At 39.1% G+C, this 13,096-nt stretch overlaps 1 protein-coding gene across 5 annotated transcripts in view; it reads right to left on the bottom strand.

Annotated features, from left to right (window-relative positions):
* The window catches only part of TTC7B (tetratricopeptide repeat domain 7B), a 315,699-nt gene that overhangs the window by 245,449 nt on the left and 57,154 nt on the right, over window positions 1-13,096 (bottom strand). For all 5 annotated transcript variants that reach the window (XM_034768134.1, XM_034768135.1, XM_034768136.1 and 2 more), the window contains one exon: window positions 12,722-12,852. In XM_034768134.1, coding sequence (XP_034624025.1) covers window positions 12,722-12,852 — 131 coding nt within the window. The remainder of the gene's footprint in view (window positions 1-12,721; window positions 12,853-13,096) is intronic.

Here is a 13,096-nt window from a genome sequence, read left to right as displayed (position 1 = left end):
ACCTTAAAGACTAACAGATTTATTTGGGCATAAGCTTTCGTGAGTAAAAACCTCACTTCTTCGGATGCATCCGAAGAAGTGAGGTTTTTACTCACGAAAGCTTATGCCCAAATAAATCTGTTAGTCTTTAAGGTGCCACCAGACTCCTTGTTGTTTTAGCAAAGACCTAAGAAATTGAAGGGCAAGGAATGGAATTTGTATTTGAGTTTCCAAAGTCTCCTACCTCTTTGGGATAAGCGGTGGTACTATCAGTGACTGATAGGAGCTGTCTCCAAAGGTGCTGACCTAGCCAAGCCATGATCAGCTGGCTTTTAAGAAGAAAATCTCAAAAATGTAGGACTGGAAGGGACCTTGATAGCTCATCTAGTCCAGAACCCTACACTGAAGCAGGACTAAATATTATCTAGACCAGGGTTTCTCAAATTTCATTGCACCGTGACCCCCTTCTGACAACAAAAAATACTTCATGACCCCTTGAGGGGGAGGGGGAGAGGCGAAGTCGAAACCCGAGCCCCTCCATCATGGGGGGGAAACAACTGGGTGTGGGAGGGGCTGTAACCTGAGCCCAGCTGCCCAGGGCTGAAGCCAAAGCCTGAGCCCCACCACCAATATATCCCAGAATGATATTCAGGGTTTGGGGTTGTTTGTTTGTTTGTTTTTGTTTTGCACAGCATGACACTGATGACTCATATTAAGTTTGGGATCCACTATATCACCCAGAACTCTTCTGCAGTACTCCTTCTTAGCAAGCCATTTCCCATTTTGTATTTGTGCAACTGATTATTCCTTCTTAATGTAGTACTTTGCATTTGTCCTTACTGAATTGCATCCTATTTATTTCAGACCATTTCTCCAATTTATCAAGATTATTATGAATTCTAATCCTGTCCTCCAAAACACATGCAACCCCTCTCAGCTTGGTATCATATGCAATCTTTGGAACTGCATTCTCTATGCCATTATCCAAATAATTTATGAAGATACTGAACAGAACCCAGGCCCTGTGGGATCTGTCCTTCCAGCCTGACTGTGAACCATTAAATAACTGCTCTGAGTATGTTTTTCAAACCAGCTGTGCATCCATCTTATAGTAGGTTCATCGAGACTATATTTCTCTAGTTTGTTTATGAGAAGGTCACATGAGACAGTACCAAAAGCCCTACTAAAGTCAAGCTATATTACCTGCACTACTTCCCCATCCATAAGGCTTGTAACCCTGTCAAAGAAGGGTATTAGGTTGGTTTGACATGACTTGTACTTGAAGAATCCATGTTGACTGTTACTTATTGTCTTATCTCCTAGGTCCTTAGAAATTGATGGTTTGATTATTTGCTCCATTAGCTTTCCGGGTACCAAAGTTAAGGTGACTGGTCTACAATTTCCTGGGTTGTTCTTATTCCCCTTTTTATAGATAGGTACTGTATTTATTCTTTTTCAGTCCTCTGGGATCACTCCCGTCCCTCCATGAGTTCTCAAAGATAATCTCAAATGGCTCAGAATACTCTTCATCCAGTTCCTTAAATATTCTAGGATGTATTTTGTCAGGCCCTTCTGATTTGATGACATCTAACTTGTATCAGTAATTTTTAACTGAGAACATTCGCTTTATGTTCCATTGTTGTTTGCAGTATTGGTCCCAGTATAGTAGAGAGACAAGGTGAAGTAATATCTATTATTGGACCAAGTTGTGTTGGTGTAAGAGACAAGTTTTTGAGCAACGCAGAGTTCTCCTTCAGGAGCTCTGTACAGCTTGAAAGCTTCTCTCTTTCATCAACACAAGTTGGTCCAATAAAAGATACTAACGCACCCACCTTGTGTCTCTAATGTTCTCTTTAGACATGCCAGAAGTGCATCCTTCTGCCAATCTATTAGCAAGCTAGTACGAAGGCCTTCCTTATCCCTGTGTCAAGTTTCAGCACCAAGCTGTCAACACTGACATACCCTACAAAGCAACTGTGTGCAAGTGAAATACTATCTTAAGCATTTTACTGTGTCCACCACTATTGTATCTAAGTGCCTATAATGTAGCTTGATGATAGAAGGGCAGCTTCTCAGCTACTTCAGAGGGTTTCTGAAAAAGTGATCTATTTTACTGCACATTGCAACCAGTTACAAAATTAAATTTGGCAACATCCATCACATTATTAATATAAGACTAATTTTAAGTATGGTTTCCTGTGGCTACTGAACTGGTTTAACACACACTCTAGGGTTCCTTCATTACACACATTTTACAAGAACAAGTAGTTTCTTATCTTAGAGAATACGGGGAGACAAAGAAAAGATTAAGGGAAATACATATAATCCAAGTTCAAAGCAGAAAAGAAAACAAGTTCCTTATCAAAATATATTTCAGGGAGAAAGGAAAACCAGGTCTCTGATGGGATTGATAACAGGATAATTGCTAAGGAGATTGGCAGTAGGATAAAGGGTGTGATTCTGATCTCACTTTTGCTGGTTTTGCACTGATGTAACTAAAATGACTTTAGTGGTGCTGCTTCAGAATCAGGCCCCCAAGACCTTTCATCTGTAGGAGATGGTTCAGTTACAGCGTCATTTAGTAATGACTTTCTAGGTCTAAGACCAGAACGGACCACTACAATCATATAGTCTGACTACCTCCATACACAGGCCATAGATTTTTCCCTAGAAACTGGATTAAACCATGTATTTTTGAAAGATATCTAATCTTGTGTAAAAAACTCCAAGTGAGGTTGAGTGCACCACCTTCTCTGGTAAACCATAAATTAATTTCCTGAATGTTATGCATTTAAAATCTCAACCATTAATGTTCATTAGCACACTTTTTATAGTGAGCTCTCTTATTTGTTATTTATAAACAGGAAAAAAAAAACAAGAGAAAAATCCAGTTTCATTTCAACATGTGACATGAAATTAAAACATGGGCAACTGAAGAGACACATTCCTTGGAACTTGCAGCTTGGTATTTAATTTAGCACTAAACTTTTAAGCATGTACTGGATTATATGTGAGCAGCATAAAGATCTTCAAACACTTGACAATTATTTCTAAACCAATTTTCTTTAAAACCTGTTAATAGCACTTGATATCATTGATGTCTAAATCCATGATCAGTTTCAGGTTTTAAAAAGAAAACATTTGGGTGCTTTTGAACACAAAATGGGTCTGAACAATTTCTTCAATGCCTGAAAGAAACCTTTCACACAAATGCTGTAGGTATTTTGACATATTACTTCTGTGATTCATATAAGCAATATAATAATACTTCTGTTTCATCCTTGCTAAGCAGCTCTTTAATTCTGCTGAAGAAAACTGGTTTAAATTAGTACTGCTATTAAGAAAAAGATTAACATTTTTGCCTCGTTAAAGCAATGCTACAAATGCTATCACCAGATTTTTTCAACTTGATGCTGTAAGCAGTAATGGCTGTAGCAGAGAGATGAAATGGGAGGAGTCATGTTACATGATATGACAGTGCATAACTTTTAGATTCGCAGATTATATTGACCTCACTGCACTGACTAAGCAGTATTTACAGAGAATAACTGAAAAGGTAGCCAGGGAAAGCAGAAAATTTGGATTGAAGATGAGAAGTCAAATTATGGCACTTGGAAAACAAAAGAAAGAGGTAAAGATCAAACTCAGAGACAAAGAATTACAAGTGGGAAAAAATTGTTTACCTTTGAGAACTAGTATCAAAGAATGGGAATTGTGAAGACAAAAAAAGAACAATCAATCAGACTAGCTGCTACTGCATTTGGAAAACTCTGAAATACCTGGAAGGCTCAAGACATTTAGATAAAAACAAAAATCAGTGTATATGAAACAACGGTCTTGGAAGTACTACTACACCTCTAGCCCGATATAACGCTGTACTCTGGAGCCAAAAAATCTTACCGCGTTATATCGAACTTGCTTTGATCCACCGGAGTGTGCAACTCCCCCCCTTCCCCGGAGCACTGCTTTACCGAGTTATATCCGAATTCGTGTTATATCGGGTAGGGTTAGATCAGTGTATGTAGGTCGGAATGAGGGACTAGGAGGAAAGCTGACGAATGAAAGATTTTGACTGCAGAAATGAACTGGCTCATAGGAATACTGAGAGTTTCAAGACTGCAGAAGATTAAAAAAGAAGAAATAAGAAAATGGTTAGGGCAAGAAATAATGCTGTTCCAGAAGATTCAAGGAAGACAACTTCAATGGTTTAGACACATGGCAAGAATGGACTTGGAAAAGTTACCATACATGGCGCTACATACCAGATTCCAAGCAACTAGAAATGGAGGAAGACCGAGGATGTGTTGAATAGACACGGTCAAGAATGACAGAACAAAAAGGTTAAAGCTAAACAAAGCCATGAAGCTGGTACAAGATAGAAAGAGTTGACAGACTTCATTCAGCCTGATCATCGCTATTGAGCTGATGGATGGGAATCAAAGAAAAGAGAAGACAAGTGCAAACTAAAATATGTAAATGGCAATTATGCAATTAACTTATTCATAAAATGTATGTGTCCCCTAGTTTAGGGGACTATTCTGGTTTGTGCACCTGTCAAAAGGAAATTTAAGTAGTCAAATATACAATGTTTATTAATTATAAAGAACAGATTCAATATATACATTTTATTTAGCATTTTGTGGGGCTGTTGTAATTTCATAGATCTCTTTTCTTTTTTAAATTTTCAGTGAAGTGTTAAGTATTCCTATAAAGTGACAGACTACTGTGGGAAGAGATGTTCTTTTCACCAAACAGGGAACACATGGCAGTAGCTGTGGAGACATTCCTTACATACTGCCTCACCAATATGCCTCATTTTTCACCAAGAGTCACCCTTTAGGGCAGAAAGGGTATTCCAGTTTGATCACTGATAAATCCTGGCACATTGTAAGACTGACAGTTAATGCCCCTTCCAATATGGGGTTATGTCCACTAGGAACTGGACTGGGACTATTGGAAACCTTGGTGAAAATAGTCAAACAGACATTAAATGGTGATAAAGTCCAGACACTACCAACTGAGAATGGATTTAAACATTTTAGAGATAAATCCAATTACAAAAAGTGGTGTGTACTTACCATTACTTAAAATCTCCTCTAGCAAATCCTATTTTCATAATTCATAATGTTTTAACTAAAATATGAATATTTCAATCAATATTATTGCTTTGGCTCTGCAGAAAAAACTTGTTATGGTAGCAGGTAGCTTTTTTCCCTCTTGCAACAATGTCTACAGAAAATGAGTGCAATTAAAGTAGATATCTGATTATTATTGTCCATTAGATGTATTATGGTATGGGCCAACTGAGAAGTGGGGGGCATTGTACAGAGCATTATACAAACAGGCTAACAGACAGAAAATCTTTGGATGGGTTTACTTAAGAGGGGATTTGCTAAACCGAAAGAAAGGAAGGTAGCGGGGACACTGAAGGGAGGAAGGGGGACAGGGCAGGGGAGAATAAGCAAGGGAGAAGGAGGAGGGTATGAAGGGCAGGCGTAGGCTGAAGTGAAGAGAAGAAGATTTTTTAATTCAGAAGCTCAAATCTTTACACAAATAAACAATGGTTATAACTTCAAGGTTTTCCCCATATTTCAAAATTGGGAAACTGTGGCACACAGACTTGCCCCAGGTCACTGAGGAAATCTGGGAATAGAACTCAGATTTCCGAACTCTCAGTCTTGTGCTTCAACCTACTCGCTCATGTTTTCTCTTCCACTAAGGAAGCTCTGAAATGCCAGCTTTGATTAAAAAATTTCCAACACATTTTATTACTCAAACAAGGAAAAAGTGCTTTTCACCATATGAATTCCGAGGTTGCTGTGTTGATTAAATTCAGTTGTGTACAGATGTCTCTTAGGTGAAAATCCAAGCAACATTTTAACTTCATAAAAATCATATAATATGGCAATGGACCAAAACAACCAATCAATTCACATCTGTCAAGCGCAAAGGACATCTCTTCATGCAGCAAACAAACAAAATTAACTTTATCTGAAGGTTTGTCAACAAGAAAGCAAAATCTCTGTTAGGAAGAAAGAGAAGGCAATTGCTAAACAAACTGTGCAGCCCCTTTCCAGTTTTAGGAAGTGTATTTGTAGTGTATATTATGTAAGTCACATAGCTTTAACCTTGACCTAGTGTTACTTCTAGAGACTAAGCACTCCCAAAACATCAAATGAAAAAGTGCTGATTAGTACATAAAATAATGTTACATTACTTTTCAACTGGAATGACCAAATAGATGAGTCGTCAGTAACAGTATTCAATTCAAGCAAATAATGAGAATTTCCATTCTGACACTGCCTATGCAGCATAAAGAAGGTACGGTTTGTTAGTTACTGCACACAGAGGACAAACAGTGGATAGCTTCATGTGACAAAGAAAGGCACCATATGGGGAGTTACATTTTAGAACTACAAATTAATCTTTTAGTAATACAAAAGCACTACAGTACTATGAGCTCTTTCTGGGTCAGACAACTATTTACTTTTGAAATACTGAAGCTATTCCTGGGGCAAATTAAACAGACATTTAGGTAAAGAGTATATGGCACTTTTAATTCCAAATTAATAATGTAACATTTACACAGGACTTTGCATGCTTTGTGTTCTTCATCAACAAGACTGCAGGAAACATTCAGCACAGAAATAAGTTAAGCTTTTCTTTTTCTTTCACCTTTCCCAGTACAGTATAATGCTGTCCTCAGGAGCCAAAAAATCTTACCATGTTATAGGTGAAACTGTGTTATATCGAACTTGCTTTGATCTGCCCGAGTGAGCAGCCCCGCCCCCCCAGAGCACTGCTTTACCGCGTTATATCCAAATTCGTGTTATATCAGGTCGCGTTATATCGGGGTAGAGGTGTATGTGAAATCCTGTGGCAAGTCCCCATTTACTAACCAGTGGTATTTCACTGATGTCTTTAATCCTTAGCACAAAAGAAAATATTTTTTTTAAAAATGCAAGTTAATATATATTCTGGAATTTTTCATTTCAACTTTGTAGTTCACCTTTAAATGCCCTCCTTCATGTTCTATTGATTATATATGAAGATGTTACAGACCTGGTCATGTGGCTGGGCACTGACCAGACTACTGTGTTTTGATCCCAATCCTGGACCTGTGTAATCTTAAAATTCCCTTGGTCTGAGCATGCTCCAGCAATGTCTCCAGGGCCGTCCGAGGGGGAGGGGCAAGTGGGGCAATTTGCCCCAGGCCCCACAGGGGCCCCCACAAGAGTTTTTCGGGGCCCGTGGAGCAGGATCCTTCACTCGCTCCGGGGGCCCCGGAAAACTCTCGTGGGACCCAGGCCCCCGGAGCTTCTTCTGCTCCCGGTCTTCGGAGGCAATTCGGCAGCGGGGGGTCCTTCCGCTTCGGGACCCGCCGCCGAAGACCCCAGGCCCCCTGAATCCTCTGGGCGGCCCTGAATGTCTCTGGGATGTCCTGGTAAAGCTATCTTAGGGTCCCCAGAACCAGTGCTGACTCCCCACACCCCAAGACATCCCAGTGGCTTACACACACTCTTTCTCATAACTCCAACTTCGTGGGCACTCTGGTTTATAGTTGTCCCCTCAGGGACATCTGACAGTTGAAGCACACAGACTTTGCAAAAGGATTTCTAAACACCATCACGCTTTACTTTAGACAGCAAAAGAGACACAGATCTAGGCAAACAATAAAATATCTGTAGGCTACTACTTGCCTTACTTTCCTTACCAGTCTGGAGTATATTTAGCAGAATATTCTGACTAAATTCTAAGGGAGTCTAGGATCCCTTCTCTCACTTTTCCTCCGGCACATGGCTTCTCCCCAGGAACTTGGAATCTTGATCTCTGACCTCTGCAGTCACCATCTTTCTACTCTCTAAAATGGCCAATAAAAGAACCTTCCTTTTATAATTTCCAGACCCCTTTGTCCTATGAAAGCCTCAACTCTCTCCACTCAGATGATCAGTTGCCTGGTTATAGCACATCTGGAAGGTTCTTCTGAGCAGTAGCCAGCTCACTGACATAGGATGTCTCCATCTGCACAAAAGGCCATCAAGGTTTAATGACCCTCCGCTATTAGTTCTTTGTCAACATCTCTTGAATTTCAGACTAAGATGGAGGTAAAAAACAGACAGCAGAAAAGTCAGACCAGTCTTACAATCAACATGAAGTTTGTAGTTCAATATGGATGCATAATGAATCCATATCAATCAGAATTCATGAACTGTACATAGATTCACCAAATCATCACAGAAGGTAACAGTAACATCAAGCCTGGTACAGTGCTAATTTCTTGATGGTTTTGCTTGAGCAATGGAAGAAGAAACAAAACGTCTGTTATTGCAGCAGGACCTTGTGAAATTCAATAAACCAGTTTTATTGGTAACATTTTTGGCCTATCACCTACAACACTCTTCATCTGTAAACGGTGCACTAGAGAAGCTATAGCTATGTAATCTTTGTAGAGAGTGACACTCAGTTACTCTGAAGGCTTGTCTACACATAAGTTATACCGTTTTAACCATACAGTAGAACCTCAGTTATGAACACATTGGGAATGGAGGTTGTTCATAACTCTGAAATATTCGTAACTCTGAATAAAACATCATGGTCATTCAGAGGAAGGGGAAGAGGGACACAGCTTGAAACTAACAGATTAGGAATTTGGCCAGTTTACTAAAGCCTACAACAGTGCAGAAAGGGTTCAACAGAGGTTTAGGAAAAACAATGTGCCCAACAGAGCTAAAAATTCCTAACACTAACTATACTTGCATACAAAAATGGCAAATTTTTGCAAAAGTGAACCAAGAGAGGCAGGGATCCTGCCTTCCAAGAATTTCCAGCTTGATATCTATTGCATGCTGTTGGTTCACAATCAGTTGAGGTTGCGACCCTTAGATAAACATTTAGGTAGGACAGCACGAAGACATAAGCAGGTTGTTCATAGGGCCCCAACGGAGAACTCTACACAAAAGTTCATAAGAACATAAGAATGGTCATACTGGGTCAGACCAATGGTCCATCTACCCAGTATCCTGTCTTCTGACAATGGCCAATGCCAGATGTTTCAGAGGGAATGAATAGAAGAGGTAATTATCAAGTGATCACATCCCCTGTCGTCCAGTCCCAGCTTCCGGCAATCATAGGCTAGGGACACCTAGAGTGTGGAGCTTAACTTCTGACCATCTTGGCTAATATGACCTTATCTAATTCTTTATTGAACCCCATTATAATTTTGGCCTTCATAACATCTCCTGGCAATGAGTTCCAAAGGTTGACAGTGTGTTCTGTGAAGAAGTACTTCCTTTCGTTTGTTTTAAACTTGCTGCCTGTTAATTTATTTGGATGGCCCCTGGTTCTTCTGTTACGTGAAGGAGTAACTTTTCCTTATTCACTTTCTCCGCGCCACTCTTGACTTTATAGACCTGTCATATCCCCGCATAGTCATCTCTTTTCCAAGCTGAAAAGTCACAGTCTTTATAACCTCATAGGGAAGCTGTTCCAATCATTTTTGTTGCCCTTCTCTGTACCTTTTCCAAATACATTTTTTTTTTTAAGACAGGTAGATCAGAACTGCACACAGTATTCAAGATGTGGGTCTATCATGGATTTATATAGTGACATTATGATATGACTGTCTTATTATCTATCCCTTTCCTAATGGTTCCTAACTTTGTTAACCTTTTTGACTGCTGCTGCACATTCAGTGGACATTTTTAGAGAACTATCCACAACTCCAAGATCTCTTTCTTGAGTGGTAACAACTAAGTTAGATCCCATCATTTTGTATGTATAGTGGGGATTGTGTTTTCCAACATGCATTACTTTGAATTTATCAACACTGAATTTCATCTGCCATTTTGTTGCCCAGTCACCCAGTTTTGTGAGATTCCTTTGGAACTCTTCGCAATCTGCTTTGGACTTAAATATCTTGAGTAATTTTGTATTGTCTGCAAACTTTGCCACTTGACTGTTTACCGCTTTTTCCAGATCATTTATGAATATGTTGAACAGTACTGACCCCGGTACAGATCCTTGGGGGACACTTCTATTTACCTCTCTCCATTTTGAAAACTGATCATTTATTCCTATGCTTTGTTTTCTGTCTTTTAACCAGTTACTGATCCATGAGAGGACCTTCCCTCTTATCCCATGACCGATTACTTTGATAAGAGTCTTTGGTGAGGGATCATTTCAAAGGCTTTCTGAAAGTCCAAGTACACTATATCACCCTTGTTCACATGACTGCTGACCCCTTCAAAGAATTCTAATAGTTTAGTGACTCTTAGTTTAGTCAACTCATGTTGACTCTTCCCCCAACAAATCACATTCATCTATGTGTCTGATAATTCTGTTCTTTACTATAGTTTCAACCAATTTGCCTGGTACTGAAGTTAGGTTTACTGGCCTGTAATTCCCAGCATCACTTCTGGAGCCTTTTTTAAAAATTGGCAACACATTAAATATCCCACAGACATCAGTACAGAAGCTTATTTAAGTGATAGGTTACATATCAATTAGTAGCTCTGCAATTTCATATTTGAATTCATTCAGAACTCTTGGGTGAACACCATCTGGTCCTGGTAATTTATTATTGATTAATTTTCCGATTTGTTCCAAACTCTCCTCTAATGACACCTAAATCTGGGACAGTTCCTCAGATTTGCCACCTAAATAGAATGGCTCAGGTGTGTGAATTTCCCTCTCATCCTCTGCAGTGAAGACCAATGCAAAGAATTTCTTTAGCTTCTCCGCAATAGCCTTATCTTCCTTGAGTGCTCCTTTAGCACCTTGGTTGTCCAGTGGCCCCACTGACTGTTTGGCAGGCTTCCTGCTTTTGATGTACTTAAATTTTTTTGCTGTCTGTTTTTGAGTCTTTTGCTACTTGCCCTTCAAATTCTCTTTCAGTCTGCCCAATTATACTTTTACATTTGACTTGCCAGAGTTTATGCTCCTCTCTATTTTCCTCAGTAGGATTTGACTTTCAATTTTTAAAGGATGCCTTTTGGCCTCTAACTGCTTCTTTTACTTTGCTGTTTAGCTATGGTTACACTTTTTTGGTCCTCTTACTAGGTTTTTTTAATTTGGGGTATACATTTAATATGAGCCTCTATTATGGTGTTTTTAAAAAGTTTCCATGCAGCTTGCAAGCATTTTACTTTTATGACTGTTCCTTTTAAATTTCCATTTAACTCACTTCATTTTTGTGTAGTTCCCCTTTCTGAAGTTACTGCTACTGTAGTTGGCTTCTTTGGTACTCCCCCCCAAGGATTTTAATTTTACTTATATTACGGACACTATTACTGAGTGGTTCAGCTATGTGCATCACAGACTGTGGGATCCATGCAGGCAATGCTTGAAGAACATTCACTTTTAATTAAACAGTCTTGTTCCTATATAAGACTATTACATTTACTCAAAATGCTCTGCTGTCAAACACACATGAATTTACTTTAACTCTTAATATTTCCACCAGCTGTTTAATTTTTCCTTTGCTAAAAGCGATAACCTGCACTCAAGTTCAAAGACTGGTAGAACTACATTATAAAAGAAATCTGCTATTTAAACAGAATTCTAATTGTTTAACAAATTACCCTAATTTATTGAAATCAAATCAAGGTACATTTATTAGTAAAATGTCAGCAATTACTGCAAATAAATTATGATTTAACTTAACAGCTGGGTCACAGATTTTTAACAATGACCAAAGTTTATTTTGATTACATCTGAGCACAGTGAGTGCAGTGTATCAGAAACACAGTTCGTTCTAAATTTATCATTGGTTAAAAATTAAAATCATTGGTCTACATTACAGCCTATGGCGGCATAACTTATGTCGCTCAGGGCTGTGAATAAACCACCTCCCCGGAGCGACATAAGTTATAGCGACATAAGTGCTGTGTGCACAATGCTAAGTTGGTGGGAGAACTTCTCCCGCCGACATTACCTCCGCGAATGGCAGAAGCTGTTTTATTATAGCGACAGGAGAGCCCTCTCCCATCAGCATGGAGCGTATTCACCAGACACACTGCAGTGGTGCAGCTGCATCAGTACAGCTGCATTTCTGCAACGCTGTAAGTGTAGACATGCCCTTAATAACCTTATGCTTTTTCACTTGTTCATTTTGCTTGAAGAATTTTTCAGTCCTACATTATTGATGAAAAATAGAAGTTACAGGCATGTCTTTCATTGTCTCTGAATTATGTCTATAGAATGAAATTAATATATGTTCTTCAAATGTTATTCTGTCTGTTCCCATGGGCATGACATGCATCTTGCTGATCAGTACAACACTATTTTAGGATCTTTTCCACCAGTATACTTTATGGATTGGAAGGGAAATGAACTGTGGTGAAATCCTGGCTCCATCAAAGTCCATGGAAATTTTGCTATTGACCTCCATCGAGCCAGGATTTCACTTTTGATATTTACAGGTATGGGTTTATTTCATTCTTGTTGTTTTTTTTAAATTAAACAAAGAAACCCATTTGTAGGATCATGGGGACTACAAGGTTTTCAGTGTATCCTTTTCACCATCATGTCTATGAGAAAATAGAGCTTGGAACATTCCGTTGTGGTTAAATACCATGTTATCTGATCACATCAATGAAAGCTAAACCGTGTAATCTAGTCTCTCTCAGTCCTCAGAACGTTTCATGTGGAAACACTATAGGTGCTGCTGTTCTAAGGATGACTGCAAGCTGTTGTGTAATAAATAAGATCAGTTGTTTCAACTGGTCAAATTATCCCCTCTTACCCTTTCTATCTCCTGAAGGTACAGGAGGGCAATATCTCCAGCCTTCTCGTAGCACGTAATGATTTCTTGTTCACGGTCTGTGTGGAGGTTACTAGTTGAAGAGGAAATTGGCAACTTCTCTAGACAAAGACCTGAAAATAAAAAACACAGTTTTAAAAGGGACACTTAGGTTAAAACAATAGTCCTGTTTGGGAACCATGCTAAGCTAGCCTCTGGCAATGTTAGAGGAGGAGGAGAACAAAAACGACTAAGGCATGGTGGTCTTGAACAGAATATAGCATCGAGACCACCACCCATTCCTATTTCCTATTTACCATGGCCCCTTTAAGAACTCATTCAGTTTCTAGTTGCTTTCTCAGCCCAAAATCCTTTAAT

Source organism: Trachemys scripta, chromosome 4 (genome assembly GCF_013100865.1).
Source record: "Trachemys scripta elegans isolate TJP31775 chromosome 4, CAS_Tse_1.0, whole genome shotgun sequence".
Classification (NCBI taxonomy): domain Eukaryota; kingdom Metazoa; phylum Chordata; order Testudines; family Emydidae; genus Trachemys; species Trachemys scripta.
This window is presented reverse-complemented; position numbering and strand designations above follow the sequence as displayed.